General features: G+C 40.9%; 1 protein-coding gene across 1 annotated transcript in view; it reads left to right on the top strand.

Moving 5' to 3' along the window:
* Positions 1 to 18,106, top strand: part of FHL5 (four and a half LIM domains 5) — a 34,133-nt gene extending 16,027 nt beyond the window's left edge. Inside the window, exons 3-6 of the mRNA XM_060753061.2 lie at positions 1,610 to 1,784; positions 8,594 to 8,763; positions 10,930 to 11,116; positions 14,750 to 18,106. Of these exons, the coding sequence (XP_060609044.2) occupies positions 1,610 to 1,784; positions 8,594 to 8,763; positions 10,930 to 11,116; positions 14,750 to 14,901 (684 nt within the window). The 3' untranslated portion in view covers positions 14,902 to 18,106. The remainder of the gene's footprint in view (positions 1 to 1,609; positions 1,785 to 8,593; positions 8,764 to 10,929; positions 11,117 to 14,749) is intronic.
* The last annotated feature ends 1,116 nt before the right edge of the window (positions 18,107 to 19,222 follow it).

The following is a 19,222-nucleotide window of genomic DNA, read 5'->3' as shown; positions in this document are numbered from 1 at the left end:
GCTGCCCACCATAAATTCTTAACAGACTGTTTAGTATTTTTCAGTCAGAAGCTACTTAAGGATGAACCAACTGTATGGAACAGGGGAGTGATACACTGATACAGAAGCTGCATTTTTGAAAAACAAAGCAAGAGACACATACCCGCTTGATGAAACTTAAATCTACAGAGAGGGCATATAAAATGACTATCAGAGCTTGTAAATAAAATTTTGGAGAGTGAGAGTTCCCAGAATTTCCTCCCCCCGTGGACATTGGTCAACTTCGCTGTGGGATTGCCATAATTATAGTTCAAGAAAGCAAAAATTGACATCTGATCAGTCATCTTCAATCTGACTCCTCTGGAGGGAAATTCTTAACATTCTCTAGGTCAGTGGTTCTCAACCTGTGGGTCCGGAGGTGTTTTGGCCTACAACTCCCAGAAATCCCAGCCAGTTTCCCAGCTGTTAGGATTTCTGGGAGTTCAAGGCCAAAACATCTAGGAACCCACAGGCTGAGAACCACTGCTCTAGATATATGTGGTATATTGCTGGGGATGATGGAAGTTGTAGTCTGCCATCTCTTGAGAGAGCACTGGTAGAGGAAAGCTGCATTAGACTATAACTTGTGACATTTATCTCCTGGAGAGATACAGAGGTTTTAATGGTTAGCAAACTCCCTGCAGACCTGTTAGGATGAGCATCATCCATCATCTGAATGCAGCAGCCTTATATATAGAGGGATGTTAAATTGTTGCATTAACCTCAATATAATATCCTAGTATCTTTAATATCTGGCGTTTTTTTAAAAAAAATACAGCAAGTCGCATTATTTTAAGAACTCATTCCAGAGAGATTGCAGTGCTGATTTCTTTTTCTATCCTGGGTTTAATTCAACTGATAAGATCAGCAAAACTTTTTAAACAAATTCCACTGACAAGTAACCGATGAAAAACGACTTCCCTTAGTCTGTACTACAGATGGCCTCCACTGTAACTGCCGAGATTCAAGGGAAGTTTTACTACAAAATAAATGACATTTATCATTTTTATGTAATAACACTGTCTCTACAAGCAAGATATCTCCAAAAATGTGTTTGGATTAAAATATTTTATTCACTAAATGACAACTTAATTTTGTTGTTTATCTCTCAGTGTCTCTTCGCTCATCACAGGAATGACAAATTCTGGGAAATGGAAACAATCAAGAGAAAACAAACTTTAAACTTGTTTGGATTTGTTTCTATTAATCTTTTCTCCCATATCTCAGGCTAAATTTTCTATAGATCAATCTATACACCAACAGAGCCTGTAAACAAGATGGGGACCTGCTCTTTCTTTTGATTTTCATACTGTGTTTTCTGTGGCTGATAGGAAAATGGTAAATTGGACCAGTTTTCACCTCTTGGGATGCATCTGCACTGTAAACTTAAATCAGTTTAGCACTACCTAAACTGTATTGGCTCAATACTATAAAATCAAGGCAGCTGCAGGCCACGAAATGGATGAAAGATCAATTTTGACAAGGATTCTCAAGCCTGCAATTCGTAGGCCTCGTAATTTGATTCTCTCCAGCGGGATTTCTTTCAAGGAATCAAATGCTTTTTGTTAATCTACAATTTCTTATCTTGAAGGATCTTGCTTATAAAGGCCGCCACTGGCACGAAGGGTGCTTCAAATGTGCCAAGTGTACTCAGTCTTTGGTAGAGAAGCCTTTTGCAGCCAAAGACGAGCTCTTGCTGTGTACAGAGTGTTATTCCAATGAGTATTCATCCAAGTGCTTCCACTGCAAGAGAACCATTATGCCAGGTAAGAGAAAAAAAATCCATCAGAGAGTGGTCAGGATCGCAAAAAAAAAAAAAAGGGAACACACAAGCTAGGAAAGACTGCAAGAACTTTTTCCCCCTCTGAGTTCATTGGGAGGTGCTATATTTCACCCCTCTTCACCTTTCCTCCTTGCTTGGTTAATTGAGTGCAAATTACTTGTGTGATTTGTAATTGTGTAATCTGTGCCACTCCTTGGTGTCTGTATGGGAGAGAAATTGAAGTACCCTTTGTAGCGGAGTTTGGGGAGAGGGGGGTACAGTCCTCCATACCTCAAATTATAATTGGAATGCCAATTACGAACCTCCCCAACAGTTCTGAACTGACTTTGATCCTACTACTTGAGAAATGACATGAGCAAATAGTATCAGTTTGAAGACTGGAAAAACTAAAATTTGCTAGCTTAATTGTTGTTCCTGAAAGGCTGGTGACTTATTTCCCTGCAGCTAGTCACATTTGCATGAATCATGCCCTGCACTTGGAATATATGTCACTAGTCAATGTTATATAGTGATTAAAGTACTAGAGTGGGAACTAGTAGACTGAATTCAGTCTGCAACAATTGAAGATGGCTCTCACTTTCAGAGAGCACTGTGACTCCCGCTAACAACTAATCTGGACCAAACTTGGGACACACACCTCCCCCCCCCCCCCCACAACCAAGAGAAAATGTTGATGGATTTTTTTGGGAGGTGATGAATCCCTAGTGGGGTTTGTGGGGATGGACCCAGGACAATGGGAGTTGCAGTTCGCCCAGATCCAAAAACCACTGTGAACCCCACTGATGAGGGATCTGGACCAAACCTGGCACAAATAGCCAAGATGACCAACTTTAAGTACTGTTGGGGTTTGGGGTGGGATACACCTGGAGAGATGGGAGTAATGATTTACTCATATCCTTCTGAATTTTCTGATGTGACAGTTCATAAATTCCATAAACAAACAAAGACTTTTTAAATAAACAGTATTACAAATTACCCCAGGTATGAAAGCTAGTTTTAAATAAAAATATTTAAAATGGGACAACAGAATTAATTGTGATGGTTGCTGTCAAATCAGGGGAGTTGGAAAGTATGCAGTCCTTATACAATATTAGGAAGGCTCAAGGCATAAGATCAATGTTGGCCCTCCCAATGTTCCAGTGTGGTCTCCTTGACCCCATCATTTGGTTGCTCCCCAGCTTTTGTGTGAGTGTATGTTCTATTCTATTATCTGAAAATGGTTCTCTTGAGGCTTAGTTACTAGCAATGAGAACTGTAAAATAAAGCATGCTGATATCTGAATCCCATACTTTTTGGCTTCTCCAACCCCTTATAGCAATGTGACCCAGTAAACATCTCTGAAATTGATTTTGGCTCTCAGGCGAAAAGAGGTTCCTCACCCTTGAGTTTAACATTTGATGGAGTTTGCTATTACAGCACCCCTAGTTTGATTGCTGTAACCTGTAAACTCACACACTTGCAGCTAATTTCGGATCATTTTGGACAGCTTGTTGTTGTTCATTCGTTCAGTCGTCTCCGACTCTTCGTGACCTCATGGACCAGCCCACACCAGAGCTCCCTGTCGGCCGTTACCACCCCCAGCTCCCTCAAGGTCAGTCCAGTCACTTCAAGGATGCCATCCATCCATCTTGCCCTTGGTCGGCCCTTCTTCCTTTTGCCTTCCACTTTCCCCAGCATAATTGTCTTCTCTAGGCTTTCCTGTCTCCTCATGATGTGGCCAAAGTACTTCAACTTTGTCTCTAGTATCTTTCCCTCCAGTGAGCAGTCGGGCTTTATTTCCTGGAGGATGGACTGGTTGGATCTTCTCGCAGTCCAAGGCACTCTCAGAACTTTCCTCCAACACCACAGCTCAAAAACATCGATCTTCCTTCGCTCAGCCTTCCCTAAGGTCCAGCTCTCACATCCGTAGGTAATTACAGGGAATACCATGGCTTTGACTAGGCGGATCTTTGTTGCCAGTCTGATGTCTCTACTCTTCACTATTTTATTGCTCTCCTCCCAAGAAGTAAGCGTCTTCTGATTTCCTGGCTACAGTCTGCATCTGCAGTAATCTTTGCACCTAGAAATACAAAGTCTGTCACGGCCTCCACAGTTTCTCCCTCTATTTTCCAGTTGTCAATCATTCTTGTTGCCATAATCTTGGTTTTTTTGATGTTTAGCTGCAACCCGGCTTTTGCGCTTTCTTCTTTCACCTTGATTAGAAGGCTCCTCAGCTCCTCCTCACTTTCAGCCATCAGAGTGGTGTCATCTGCATATCTGAGATTGTTAATGTTTCTTCCAGCAATTTTCACCCCAGCTTTGCATTCATCCAGCCCCGCACATCGCATGATGTGTTCTGCATACAAGTTAAAAAGGTTGGGTGAGAGAATGCAGCCTTGCCGTACGCCTTTCCCCATCTTGAACCAGTCTGTTGTTCCGTGGTCAGTTCTGACTGTTGCTACTTGGTCCTTGTACAGATTCCTCAGGAGAGAGACAAGGTGGCTTGGGATGCCCATCCCACTAAGAACTTGCCACAATTTATTATGATCCACACAGTCAAAGGCTTTAGAATAGTCAATGAAGCAGAAGTAGATGTTTTTCTGAAACTCCCTGCCTTTCTCCATTATCCAGCGGATATTGGCAATCTGGTCTCTCATTCCTCTGCCTTTTCTAAACCCAGCTTGAACATCTGGCAACTCTCGCTCCATGTATTGCTGGAGTCTTCCTTGCAGGATCTTGAGCATTACCTTACTGGCATGAGAAATAAGGGCCACTGTACGGAAGTTTGAGCAGTCTTTCGCATTTCCCTTTTTTGGTATGGGGATATAAGTTGATTTTTTCCAGTCTGATGGCCATTCTTGTGTTTTCCATATTTGCTGGCATATGGCATGCATCACCTTGACAGCATCATCTTTTAAGATTTTAAACAGTTCAGCTGGGATCCCGTCGTCTCCTGCTGCCTTGTTGTTAGCAATGCTTCTTAAGGCCCATTCAACCTCACTCCTCAGGATGTCTGGTTCTAATTCATTCACCACACCGTCATAACTATCCTCGATATTATTATCCTTCCTATACAGATCTTCTGTATAGTCTCGCCACCTTCTCTTGATCTCTTCAGCTTCTGTTAGGTCCCTGCCATCTTTGTTTCTTATCATACCAATTTTTGCCTGAAATTTACCTCCAATGTTTCTAATTTTCTGGAAGAGGTCTCTTGTCCTTCCTATTCTGTTGTCTTCTTCCACTTCCATGCATTGCTTATTTAAAAATAGTTCCTTATCTCTTCTGGCTAACCTCTGGAATTGCGCATTTAACTGGGCATATCTCCCCTTATCCCTGTTTCCTTTTGCTTTCCTCCTTTCTTGGGCTACTTCCAGTGTCTCAGCAGACAACCATTTTGCCTTCTTGGTTTTCTTTTTCTTTGGAACGTACTTTGTTGCCATCTCCTGAACAATGTTGCGGACTTCTGTCCATAGTTCTTCTGGGACTCTGTTTACTAAATCTAGTCCTTCAAATCTGTTCTTCACTTCCACTGTATATTCGCTAGGAATGTTAGTGAGATCATATCTAACTGGTCTGTGTATTTTCCCTGATCTTTAGTTTTATTCTAAATTGGGCAATAAGAAGTTCGTGATCTGAGCTACAGTCAGCCCCAGGTCTTGTTTTCACCGACTGGATGGATGTCTGCCACCTTTGGCTGCAAAGGATGTAGTCAATCTGATTTCGGTGTTGACCATCTGGTGAGGTCCATGTATAAAGCCGTCTTTTAGGTTGTTGGAAGAGAGTGTTTGTTATACACAGCGAGTTTTCCTGGCAAAATTCTATCAGCCTGCGTCCCGCTTCATTTTGTTCTCCCAGACCATGCTTGCCTGTGATCCCTGTTGTCATTTGACTTCCCACCTTGGCATTCCAGTCTCCTGTAATGAAAATAATGTCTCTTTTTGGTGTATTATCCAGTAGGTCCTGCAGATCCTCATAGAACTGATCTACTTCTGCTTCTTCAGCAGCTGTGGTTGGGGCGTATATTTGGATCACTGTAATGTTGAAAGGCTTTCCTTGCACTCGAATTGAGATCATTCTGTCATTTTTTGGGTTGTATCCAAGCACCGCTTTAGCGAATTTCTTATTAATTATGAAGGCTACTCCATTTCTTCGATGTTCCTCTTGTCCGCAGTAGTAGATCTGGTGGTCATCTGATGTGAAGTGGCCCATTCCAGTCCATTTCAGTTCGCTGACCCCCAGAATATCTATCTTTAGTCTTGACATCTCACCAATAACAACATCCAATTTGCCCTGGCTCATAGATCTTACATTCCAGGTTCCTATGGTGTGTTGATCTTTAGAGCATCGGATTCGTCGTTCACCTCCAGTACCGTCGGCCGCTAGCCTTCCTTTCGGCTTTGAGCTAGCTGCGTCATCACATCTGGGGCTAGTTGAACTTATCCTCTGCTCCTCCCCAGTAGGCCATCTTCCGACCTGGGAGTCCCATCTTCCAATGGCATACCGACATATCTCTGGTTGTACTGGTCCATTTAGTTTTCTTGGCAAGGATACTGGAGTGGTTTGCCATTGCCTTCCCCAGGGATCACGCTTGGTCTGACCTCTCTGCCACAACCGTCCCGTCTTGGGTGGCCCTTCACAGTTTCGCTCATGACATCATTGAGGTGCTCAAGCTCCAGCGCCCCGACAAGGCGGTGATCCTTTGCTGGAGTTTGGACAGCTTAGGGACTAAAAATCACCCCAAAAATCAACATAAAAATTCACCAAACTATGGGGAAGGGGGTTGGGAGCTTTGTAGGGCTTCAAAGGCTGCAGTTTGGGAACCCCAAAAGCTTCGTGTGACTCATGGTCACACCTCACTCACCCTTGGCCTAATAGATCTTAATGAGCACCTCCTCACTGGAAATTGAGCACTCCTAATTAATCTGCTCTAATGAGATTCACAATCCATAAACCCATTTTTAATTTTTTTTAACATCAGGGCTGAGCTATCCCATGTCTGCTTTTAGAAAGTGGCAGATGGGGAGTGGAGAGCCAGGACCTCATGGCATCTCTGGTCCCTTGTGGAGATCTATTGACATCTGCCATCTTTTGAGCATCTGAGGGCATCCAGATACCGTCTGCCTGCCTATGAGGGGGAAAAATAGTTATTTTACTGTATTGCCTGGTTTTCAGCCACAAAGTGGACTTCCCAGCAAGAGGAATTGAGAAACGGCCCTTTCATGGCTTTTTGAACAGCATGTTTAATGAGCTTATTTCAGAGCAATGGCTGGCTCAGATCATAGCATATCTTTGGCAATTTTCCCCTAATACTTTAAATGGGATGAAACAGAGGATAACAAGCTCACTAAAAATGCCTACTGGTGCAGGTAAAGTATAGTGATGAATTCATTTGTGGGCCATACGGTGATGCTAAAATGCAATCAAGCAGTCATAATTCTCCTAGTTTTAAGTCTCAAAAAAGTGCTTAATTCACTCAAGAACACTTTGTCTGAATTTTATGCCTCACAGGACACACAGGAGCTGATTAGAGCTTCAGTGTTTTGTTGTTACATGATGTTACATGATACAAGAGAGCTATTCTCATGATCTGTCTTCCTCCTCCATCTGGGTCTTGAGGCCTTCCTTGTGTGGCTGTTTGTTTCTTTCCTGCCTTTGGATGAAAGGCAGCTAAACATATCTAAATAACACAATAAGTTATGCATATAAATGTATACTTTCATAAACTTATACTTTCGTTTAAAGCAGTCTCTCTGCCTAGAGCACTTCCCGGGACCACTTTCATAAACATCATGTCCACTTTAGACCCAGTTATCAAAGGTGTGAGGGGAATTAAAGGTGTAACATTAATGTTCCCATTCAAAATCCAATATGGAAGAAGATAGCCCAATCCCCCTGGGACCAGGCATGAAGAAGACCTACTTGTGTTCCCACCAAGCATTGCTCTGAGGATAAAAGTCCCATGCCTTGGGAGATTGTAAACCTGGGCAGGCTGCAATGGATACATATGATCATTCAGATAACCTGGACCTGAACCATACAGAACTGCACAGGTTATGATCTGCATTATAACTAACATAGGCCCTGAAAAACATGAAGTTGTGCACATTCTGTAACTCACCAAAGTCAACAATCTAGATGCCGCATTTTCAAGTGACTATGATTTTGAACACTTTCCAAAAGCAGCTCAAAGTAGAGTGTTATTGCAAACACAGAATCATTAAATCATAGAGTTGAAAGAGACCTCATGAGCCATCCAGTCCAGCCCCCTGCCAAGAAGCAGAAAAATCGCATTCAAAGCACCCCTGACAGATGGCCATCTCACCTCTGTTTAAAAGCCTCCAAAGAAGGAGCCTCTGCCACACTCCACGGCAGAGATTTCCACTCCTCAACAGCTCTCGCATTGCACAGTGTGCAGTCTTTCAAAAAGTGTGATATTGAAAACTTCCAATTAACTAATACGTTCAGATTTGGAAAGTGTATTCATTTCACTAATGTTTGCTGCTCACTAAAGGTGTTGTTTAGTGCCTTCAAGCAGTTTCTGATTCTAAGGAGACCCTATCATTAGGATTTCTTAGCATAATACTTTTCCTTCTTATATACAAGCTGTTCTTATATCCTAGCATTAATTTTGTATTGACCTTTTGTGCTTCACCAAAACCAGACTGGACTGGAGCTACAAATGTACTCAATAACTGATGGTTTTGCATCACTCAATAATGAGTGAGGCAGAAGAAAAGCCTCAATGATTATATCTATCTTACTACTATGTGTAATTAGCCAATAATCAAACTGGATTTGCAATTTGATTCACAGGTTCACGTAAAATGGAGTTTAAGGGAGACTGTTGGCATGAATCTTGCTTTGTATGCCAACATTGTCAACAACCACTAGGAATAAAGCCTTTAATTACCAAGGATGGTGACAATTATTGTGTGCCCTGCTTTGAAATGCAATTTGCTCAGCATTGTTACTCCTGCAAAAAGGTAACATGACCAACACATTTACGGGCAGCAGGGTGGGATGTTCATTATGATGGATTTATTGCAATTGGATAGGGAATGATGAAACTGATTCCAAGATCCCTGATCTGGATACCATACAAAGAAAGGGATTCTAAACCTATTCCCTCTTGAAAGTATATTATCCCATTTTTACGGAAGAGGGTTTTGAATACAACCAATTTCATGGCATACCACGTACTGTAAGCTATATTTCAGAGGAAGTAACTGACAAAACCACCTCTAAGTATCCCTTGCTTAAGAAAACTATTGAAATCCATGGGGTCACCATTGCTTGACAGATGTTTGAAGGAACATGCACTCCTAGCCATGTGTATGAGGGTGGATGGGAGTGTACACCAAAAATGTAACATTTCCCATTTCTGGCCATTTCAGTGAAAGGACTAACAATATATCCCAGAATCTTGCAAATTGCACCAAGCACACATAAACTTTAAAGCAACACACTAATGTGCACTTCCATTTTTTTTCCTTCCCACTTGCCATGATTGTCTACATTTGGATAAGGTAATCATGATTCCCTTTTTAAGTGCCACATAGTTTATTGCTGTTATAATTATGAAGAGCAAAAGGTTTGGTAAAATGAGAGTTGATTATGGTGCTAAGGGTCGTTTTTATAATAAAAGGCATTCCCTCAAAGAAGCCATACCTCTAATATACCCTCCCAAAAACCATTTGCCAAAAAATAGTTTTCCTTCCTGCAAAAATGTCCTCCGGGGGCATGGGGTAATTTTCTGGTGGTTTTGGTACCTCTGTCTTCATGCTGGTTTAGGTACAGGAGAGATTTTTCAAGCAAGAAGGAAGCTGACATCTTGTTTTGGAAAAATGGCATCTTCCACCTTAAAACTATCTAGTCAGTTCCAAAACAAAGCAAAATTGCCTTGTAGGACATCCTATGGTCTCGAGGGGTGTGTTGGAGTGTGGGCAGCCCTTGCGAGTCCAAAGAGGAGACAAAGGGTCTACCTTGAAGCCCCTGCAGCAGCTGTGTTCCTGGTGCCATCTCTAATGGAGAGAAAGCAAAGCGTATGGATATAAAAGAAAGATTCTTTGACCTAATTCAGCTGTTAATCCAAAGTAAAATAGACACATTAAATCAATGGACACTTTGCAAGTTACCACATAGACCTCTTCCATTGATTCAAAAGATCTATTTAACTTTGGACTAAGAGCTGGATTGAGGCCTCCACAGAGACATGCTCAGAAAAATGACTCCAAGACAGGACTGATCTTCAGTATTTCTCTTTTTTAAAGAAATGAACTAGGGACTAATAACTAGTATGGATATATCTTAGTTAATGACGTAGATGTGTTCTTGGGTATTATTTCTTTAACTGAAAATTTGGTACCAATGGCAGAAATTACTTCTACAAAAGGAAGAGTGTGTTTCAGCTAACTTTTTATTCAAAACCAACATTTTGCACATGTGAAATGAAACAGTCAGGTAAAGTAAGCGTTGCATAAGTTTAAAAAAAAAAACATTTCAAACTTTCTAGGGACCGGCTGAAGGCTTCTTCCAAAATGCATCAATTGATTATTTTTTTCACCAACCTCCAGTTTTTGTATTATTTCTATTTTGGTGGACAGACATATAGATTTGAGTTTCTTTAAAGCAGGCATGGGCAAAGTTGGGCCGTCCGGGTGTTTTAGACTTTAGGAATTGTGGGAGTTGGAATCCAAAACATCCAACTTTGCCCATGCCTGCTTTAAATGCAAGCTTGTTTTTCTGCTCACATATGCTCAGTAAGGATTCTGGAGGCAGCTGTTGTTTACTTTTTGTGTTGCAGACACATATGGACACAGCAGGACTCACTAGAATATATCCCTGTTCTTTTTCCAGCTTAAGCTTTATTGCATTGTTTACTGCAGAAATATTGCTGCGGCCTAACACAAAGTTGGTGTTTCACTATCCTCCAAAGGTCAACATTCCTTTTTTAAAAAAAAAAAACCTTCCAGCTAGAAAGAGCATGAAAAGGAAAATGGGCCTGGACAATAGGTGTGAAAAGTCTGAAAATGTTTTTTTTTTTCTTTTGACAGAGACTTTGTAAATGTAGGTGTGACTGTGTTGCCTTTAATTTCAAAGGTTAAAACTATTACTCGACTCATCAGTTTTTCGTAATATTCTCTTCTTAGGTGATAACTACCGGTGGTGTGACTTATCATGACCAGCCATGGCATAAAGAATGCTTCCTTTGTCATGGATGCAAGCAGCAGCTAGCAGGACAGCGGTTTATTTCCAAAGATGAACAGCCTTACTGCCTTGAGTGCTTCAGCAGGTGTTATGCAAAGAAATGCACAGCCTGCACCAAGCCCATTACAGGTAATTTGTACCTGTCCAATTGTTGGTGCTCTGCATGGAATTTGACAAAAACAGCACTAAAAACAATCTGTTGTAGCCATTGGGGATGTTTGCACTTCTTATGTCAGCACTGCTAACATTTGTGGACTGGGCGCTTAGCCAGAAATCTTATTGGCTGCTATACTTGTTGCTGCTAGAGACAGGTGGCAGTTGGGACAAAATGTGGGCATTTTGATGAAAATCATCTCTTGTTGGGAGAGAAAGCTGTCTGTTGGTTTGTGAGCTGATTGGGAGCCAGTAGGAAGTCTCTGATGGCTATAGATAGCTTTCTATGCCATCCCTAAGAAACCAATACACAATACTTGGAAATGCCTTATCTGGTATAGTGAACTGGCAGAGGGTACAAACAGGAGTCTGGCCTTAGCAGAGGCAGTTCATGGATGCCATGTTAGTGAGACAGAAGATCTACTCTGTTTTAAATCTGAACTTTGAGCTACCTAAGGCACTGAGTCTAGGCCTTTAAAATTCAAAATAACCCAGAAGAGAATCACTACTCCACTGACATAGAATCCACCAGTCATCACTAGCCCTAAGAATATGAGTGGCAAACCATCACTGTCATTGAAGTAGATTATATATAGTTATAAGTGACATTATCTCTATATCATGAGATCTGGGCGAGTACTAAACGTGATGTCACATGAGGAAATTGCACACTTGCACAGAGAGATTCTGTTATTTCATCTCAATATCATTTAATATTGACATCCTGTTGAACACTTTAAAATGTGTAATACTTCTTGTCCTCGTGTGCTTTCATGTTTTTTCCAACTTATGGCAACACTAAGGTAAACTTATTGCAGGGTTTGTGTGGCTAAATTATGAGGTTGAGTGTGATTTGCTCAAGGTGACAAAGGGTTTCTGTGGTCAAGTGAGGATGCAAATCCTGGTTTCCAGAATGGTCTCCATTAGTTGAATCACCCTGTTGCACATTTTTAACTGTTCTTTATTCAAGTTTACAATGACAACATATTACCACAATCAGAAATCCCTCCGCAACTTGCCCATAACAGGCAGCAGGCACATCAAGAGAAGGAACTGCTCTCCTGGGGACTGGAGAACAGCAAGATGTTTCTACCTGGTTCTCACCAGGGCTCTCTGGTGCAGCAATCAAAAGTGGGACCTCTATCATAATTCCTCATCACTTGTAGAAGGGAGCTGGAAATGCCATAGCATTCTAACTACCAGCATTAGGATTATATATATATATATATATATATATATATATATATATTCTCCTAATGAGGGTCACTGTGTGTGTGTGTGTGTGTGTGTGTGTGTGTATGCACGCGCACACACACACACAGTATGACCCTCATACTCATAGAACTGGTACTTGTGGCTTCACCTACCCACATCTGATGATATATAAACACAAACAGGTTGCTTCCCTGTTTAGATCTAAGTACAACTTGTTCCTCTGTGCTGCTTAGGAAGCACATTGAGGATTGGGCAGGCAATGACCTCTCAGCCCAAAAACAAGGACTTCCAGACCAATCCACTTCTAAATGTGGAGTTGTGCAGAAAGGATGGGTGGAGTATAGACAGTTATCATTGGTTAAGTTGCATGAAAGCTGCTGGTCTTGCTACATAAATGTGTGCTCTGGTAACATAGCAGTACAAATGGACAGCCAGGCCTTCAAAAGAATTACAATCTACAGAATTGTCTGAAGCATAACCAGCTGCAAATGAGACTTTCTCCTTCCCTGCCTTCCTCCGCTGCACAGAGCATCTGAAATATTTATTTCCGAATACAATTCAAACACTTCCTGTACATGCAATCTGTACATATTCTTCAGAGAGTCCTAAAGCACTCTATATTGTAAGGAGTGGATTGATGGGAGTCTAAATGCCTTATCTGTCATGAAAGCTATATATAGCATTTTGGCTGTGTTATGTTGGAAACCTCTAGCTCTGCTCTCCAACTTTTTGATTCTGAAAGCTGAAGAACAGATCTTGCCAGAAACAGAAGGGAGAAACTGGTTTATGTATTTGTGTTTAAATGGCTGGTAATGAAATGCCTGGCAAACACTCAGAAGCAGTTTAAAAGTACTTTACAACCATTAGCTGGATCTCTTAAAATAAATTGAATGACCTCTAGCCCCAGTTACAAGAAATAAGATTGCCAATTAATTAATAATCCTGACATTCAAAAACAAAAAACAGACAGACTAGAAAATTCAATCAGCTATGATGACCTAACCCTTTTGCTTCCCCTCCTTTTCTGACATAAAGCAGGATTTCATATATAGGAAAGATAATTTCAAACAACCTGGCACTAATTTTGCTCAGTTTTGAAGAAATTGACTTTTGGGCATAATTTACAATTAAAGTCTGCAGTGAAGTTTTAATTAGATTTTATGAAATATAAATCCACAAGCATGTGGACAGTTTCAACAAAAAAAGAAGAAACAATGAAAATGAACAAAATATGTCTATCAATATATTTTTTTTAAAAAAAAAAACCTCTAAAATCAGAGCAGCAAATAAAGAACAACTCTCAAAAAAGGGGAATTCAAACAATCAGGGTCAGCTAATCACCTCCCAACAAAGGATTCCCCCAGACAGTAAGAAGCCAGACCTTGAAACTACTAGGCCATTAATGCTAATCAAGGTGGCCAATTACAACATGCACACCTACCTCAAACAGACAAGAGTCATTCTCCCACTTTGGACATTCCACAGATATATAAACCCCACTTGTCCTAGTTTCCAACAGACCTCACAACCTCTGAGGATGCCTTTCATAGATGTGGGTGAAACATCAGGAAAGAATGCTTCTGGAACATGGCCATACAGCCTGGAAAACTCACAGCAGCTCAACTATAAAACCCTTTCTATGTGGATAAGAATTAGAAAGACCTGCTATCTAGATTGTAGACATGACTCTTTGGGGAAAATCAGGTTGGAAATCTGATACATCACTTATTTCCCTGTCCTTTGTATGCACTTCAGCCTTCAAGTAATTTCTGACTTATGGTTACCCTGAGACAAACCTTTCACATGATTTTCATAGCAAAATTTGTTCAGAAAAGCTTTGCCCTTGCTTTCTTCTGATGCTGAGACATCCAAGAGTTTCTATGGCAGAGCAAGAATTGAAACCCTAAACTCCACTTGTCAAATCACTACATAACACTGGCTCTCATAGAATGACAGACAAACAGATAAATAGGAGTGAGGGAAAGACAGAGATTGTGACTGGGAGAGATAATTAGCAAAAACACAATTTATCCATGCTAGAGCCTGTGTGTGTTGTGGATGATAACTCTACATGTTGTATTGTCAAATAGCCAGAATACCTGGGTATTTCTGGCAGCTGTAATCCAAAAAAAGGGGAAAAAAACATTTTCTGAAGGCTGTTCCCAGGGGGTCATAGCTCAGCATCATATCACATGTGTTGCAGTGATATGGGATTATATTACTTGTTTCAACAAAAAAAATAGTGCCGTTGTTGATTTTCAGCTACATGAAATTCATGTTTTTCCAGGAGAAATGTGAGAACTTTGTTGATTAGAGCACGAGCTGAATGCCTTTGTGATCTGCAGAAAAGCACACATGCAATTTCACTTCTTGGTCCCTGCTTTCTCTTTCCAGCTCTCGGGGGAGACAAATTTATCTCGTTTGAGGATCGCCACTGGCACAGTGACTGCTTCAAGTGTGGGAAGTGTTCCAGCTCCTTGGTGGGAAAAGGCTTTCTGACCCACCAGGAAGGCATCCTTTGCTGCAAGTGTGGAAGCACCACATAGCTTGAGGGAACCCACAGCTCCCCAGACGCCTGCCAGCCAAGTATAATGGTTGTTTATTTGCGCAAATCACTGTTCCTTCGCAGCAGCAGTTACATTCTGTGTAACTACTTTAAATAGCCCTTGTTCTTGTTAGGAAAACAACTTCCAATATGTATTAACTTGGAAGAATTTGTAGTCTCTCTTGCTTTTCTTGGAGGAGAGTGCACTCTGCTGTTTGAAATACAGGGATGTATGGTTTTGCTGTACATCCAAATTCTATTCAAAACTGGCTGTAAGATAGCTTGGCTGAAGAAACAGAAAACGGGACTTCTCCAACAGAACATTATGCAACTTTTTCTGACACCATCTTTGTCCTTCCTAAACCAGTGCCAACAACAAGAAATTAGGTTGGACAGGCCAAAAATGGGGGGGGGGGGGGGAGAAAAGCACAGCAAAAAAGGAAGTTATACTTAGCTGCATCTAGGGATGCCTTTTATACCACCTCAGAATCAAGTCGTACTACAGTAAATGTCATATGGGAGTTCTATAGATGTTGCACCAACCAGGTGGATGCCTTGTTCCTTTCCCAAAATCCAGTCGCTAGGTTTGTGTGTCAAGGTCTGTATTGAGAATGCAGGAGATTTGCAGCAGAAAGAGCTGCTATTTGCTTTGAAATGGAACAAGTGCCTGCATTGTATATATCATTGTGTATATTTATGTGGCCAGTGGCAGTTTTAGGAGTCAATGGAAATTATTCATCAGGAAATTAATAAGCGGGGAAAATGTTAAATCTCAGTTTCCAACTTCACCGAAACCCCTTTCAATGGTCATCCAGCCTATGACTGCATTTGATGTAGTGGCCATGGAAAGGCATAGGGAATATTAGGAGCATCATAAGCTGCCATTGATAATGTAGGAGGCCCAATGAGAAGCTTGTCGAGGCTTCAGTCCTATAGCCAGTTACCTGAGATTATAGAACAAATCTTTCCAGTCCGTCCGTCCATGTTCCCCCCCCCCAAAAAAAAAAAACAACAACCATGATAGGATCACCATGGGTCAAAAACAATTTGAAGGCACACCACCACCATCACAACAAATTCTCTAGTGATTGCTTTTAAGTGTGAAATATAAAATATTTTTCTCCTTACTTCAAATATTCATACATGCCTTGTTTGAGTGTAGTTTGTTGCAAAGGAGGTTTTATGGCATGTATTCCAAACCAAAGCCCCTACTCTTGACATGGAGAAGGTAGGCTTATACCTGCTTTCTTCTGCAGGTCTTTTGTTGTTGTTAGAAACCCCAGTAATGTAACAAGGCATATAAGCCAGAAACTAATGGCTCCGATACTTTCAAAAAGGAGAAAATGCTTATTAATGATGGCATTTTCATTTATATCTTCTATTGTAAATAGTACCTAGTTTACAGGTTTCACTGAAAGGATTTCAATCAACTATGGTCAGTCACTTATGCTATTCCAGCAAAGGCTCAAGTTCTGTGTTATCAGCTGTATTATTTTGCTCACCTGCATAAAGCTAAGATGTATCACAATCCACACTACATCAGTAATGGTGAAGTTGCCTATTTGCACCTACGTACTGGGCTATGTCTGGATGCCCAACCACAGTCTCCCAAAACAGTTGCTCTATTCCGAACTCAAGAATGGAAAATGGAATGTTGGAGGACAAGAAAAGAGATTTAAAGACAGGCTCAAAGCCAACCTTTAAAACTCTGGCATACACACTGAGAACTGGGAAGCCCTGGCCCTTGAGCGCTCCAGCTGGAGGTCAGCTGTGACCAGCGGTGCTGCAGAATTTGTAGAGGCACGAATGGAGGGCAAAAGAGATAAATGTGCCAAGAGGAAGGCGTGTCAAGCCAACCCCAACCGGGACCACCTTCCACCTGGAAACCGATGCCCTCACTGTGGGAGAAAATGCAGATCAAGAATAAGGCTCCACAGTCTCCTACGGACCCACTGCCAGGATACACCACTTGGAGGACCATCATCTTCAGACTACAAGGGATCGCCTAAGTAAAAAAGTAAGTAAGTAAGTATGTGCCTTCAAATCACCTGTAAACCTATGGTAACCCCATGCATTTTACAGGATTTTCTTAGGCAAGGAATACTTAGAAATGATTTTGCCTGTTCCTTTCTTGGAAATATAGCTATGGCACATGTATTCATTGGCAGTCTCCCACCCAGGTACTAACTGGAATTGACCTTGCTTAGCTTCCAATATCAGGTGTGATCTAGCGCTCTTAGGTCCTACCTTTGTATTCTCCTTGCCTGACAACTCCATCTGCCTACTTATACTATTTCTCCTCTCTACAAGGCTATCAGTTCTCAGAAACAGAACTAGGTTACAAGGCCTAAAAATAAAAATCATGGATGGAGATGCATGAGTTCACTCTTTTATAAGAACTGAATGCACCCGCAAATGCCAGACAGTTGAAATGTGTGACCTGAGAACCAAAATTAGAACTCACGGGAAATCATTGTATTGGATCACTTTTCACACACTTTTTAAAAAATAAAAAATAAATCTTGTACACGGTCTCTCTTTAAAGAATAATAACTAGACATTTTTTGCTTTTTAAAGAAGGCTCAATTTATGACAAAATTATGTTTCCTACTGAGAAACAGGATACCCTTATGATTTATACATAAGGTTGAGTTATACATGATCATATCCAATAGTTCCCCCCCCCCCATCCCAAATATTCACAGCAATTACATTGTCTAGTTTGACTCATAGTTACCATCTTAAACTTTTCCCTTCTAAGGGAAGATCCTTAGATGGGTCTGAATCCATATGAATTTTATGGGGAAGTTTGGTGCTTTTGGCCCATGTAGTACAGGTTCCCTGTTCCTGTCTTAAATGGTACTTGCAACCATTATCAGCAGTCACCGTTTCTATAGATGGGTTTCCAGGCAACACTACTTCTTTGTCCAGTGTCCTAGCCCAAGCATACAGCATAGCTTTCTTGTTTTAGAATAAGTTATCAAACAAGTTCCACTTGTTGAAATTCCCACTTTTGCAAAAAAACTATTAAAGGTACAGGAGTCCCACCCGGTTTTCCCCGGGCAGTGCTAATGTACAAAGAATTATGTTCCTGATGTGATGTCTTTGTGCAGTATTGTGGCTAATGTATTCATCCTAACATCAAATACTGTAATCCTGTCAAAATGGAAATTTTGAAATTAAAACATAGGAAGCACAGAAATGTCTCAATGTGCAAGAAAATGTCCATTATTTCTGGAATTTTCTTCTTTTTCACCCCATATCTGTGCTTTTAGCAACTGCAGCCATACATCTATAACACAATCAGATATGGTAGCTTTGTTGCTTTAAAAGTAAGAACACGGAGATGTCTCTTTATGTTCAATGAGACACATGCATAGATACTAGACAGTAATATTCACAGTTAAAACCATGACTAACATTCACGAGTTTGTATATCCAGGCCCCAGTCATACATCTCTATTTGTTCCTTAGTAGAAAATACTAAGGAAACTGACAGAATTATTCTGCTGTGGCAGAATTAAAAAATTCATGATAGAAATTGAATCTATCATTGCATGAATCAAGCACTGGGCCTTCCATGATGACTACACAAGGACACTGTTATTGTTGTATGCCTTCATGTCCAAAGGATCACAGGCTTTCATTGGCAAGATTTCTTCAGAGGGAGGGTCACTCTTGCTTTTTTCTGATGCGGAGAGAGTGTAACTTGCCCAAGATCACCAAATGGGTTTCCATGATTGAGCAGGGATTCAAACTTAGGTCTCTAGAGTCATAAGTCCAACACCCAAATCATAGCTTCAATATTATTCCTGTGTATGTCACCAACAGGACTCTGGTTAATCACAACAAACTATGCACGCTTGTGTGTGCTTTGTTGGGCGAGTGGGCTTATTAACAAAAGACCCTCCACATAAATGCACAGCAGAATAATTTATTAACAGCAGCGTGACCCAGCAGCAGTAGCCCAAAGTGATAAAAAGAACAAAACCACAGAGACCAATGTTATCTCTTCCATAGGAGGCTTTTCTTTATCTACATAAATAAAAATGTAATGTTTGTTTGTGGGATTAACATAACTCAAAAACCACTGGACGAATTGACACCAAATTTGGACACAATACACCTGTCAGGCCAACAAGTGACCATCACTCATAAAAACACTGAAAAACACAGCAGAAGAGACTTAAAAAGCAAAAAAAAGCAAAAATTCATTACAACACATGCGCAAAACCACATATATACACAAGCACACATATTTTCACATATACACAAATATATACCCACACATATACACATATATAGATATACACACAAACAAA

This window comes from Anolis sagrei, chromosome 1 (genome assembly GCF_037176765.1).
Source record: "Anolis sagrei isolate rAnoSag1 chromosome 1, rAnoSag1.mat, whole genome shotgun sequence".
Classification (NCBI taxonomy): domain Eukaryota; kingdom Metazoa; phylum Chordata; class Lepidosauria; order Squamata; family Dactyloidae; genus Anolis; species Anolis sagrei.
Note: the sequence above shows the minus strand (reverse complement) of the source record. Positions and strands in the feature narration are given on the sequence as shown.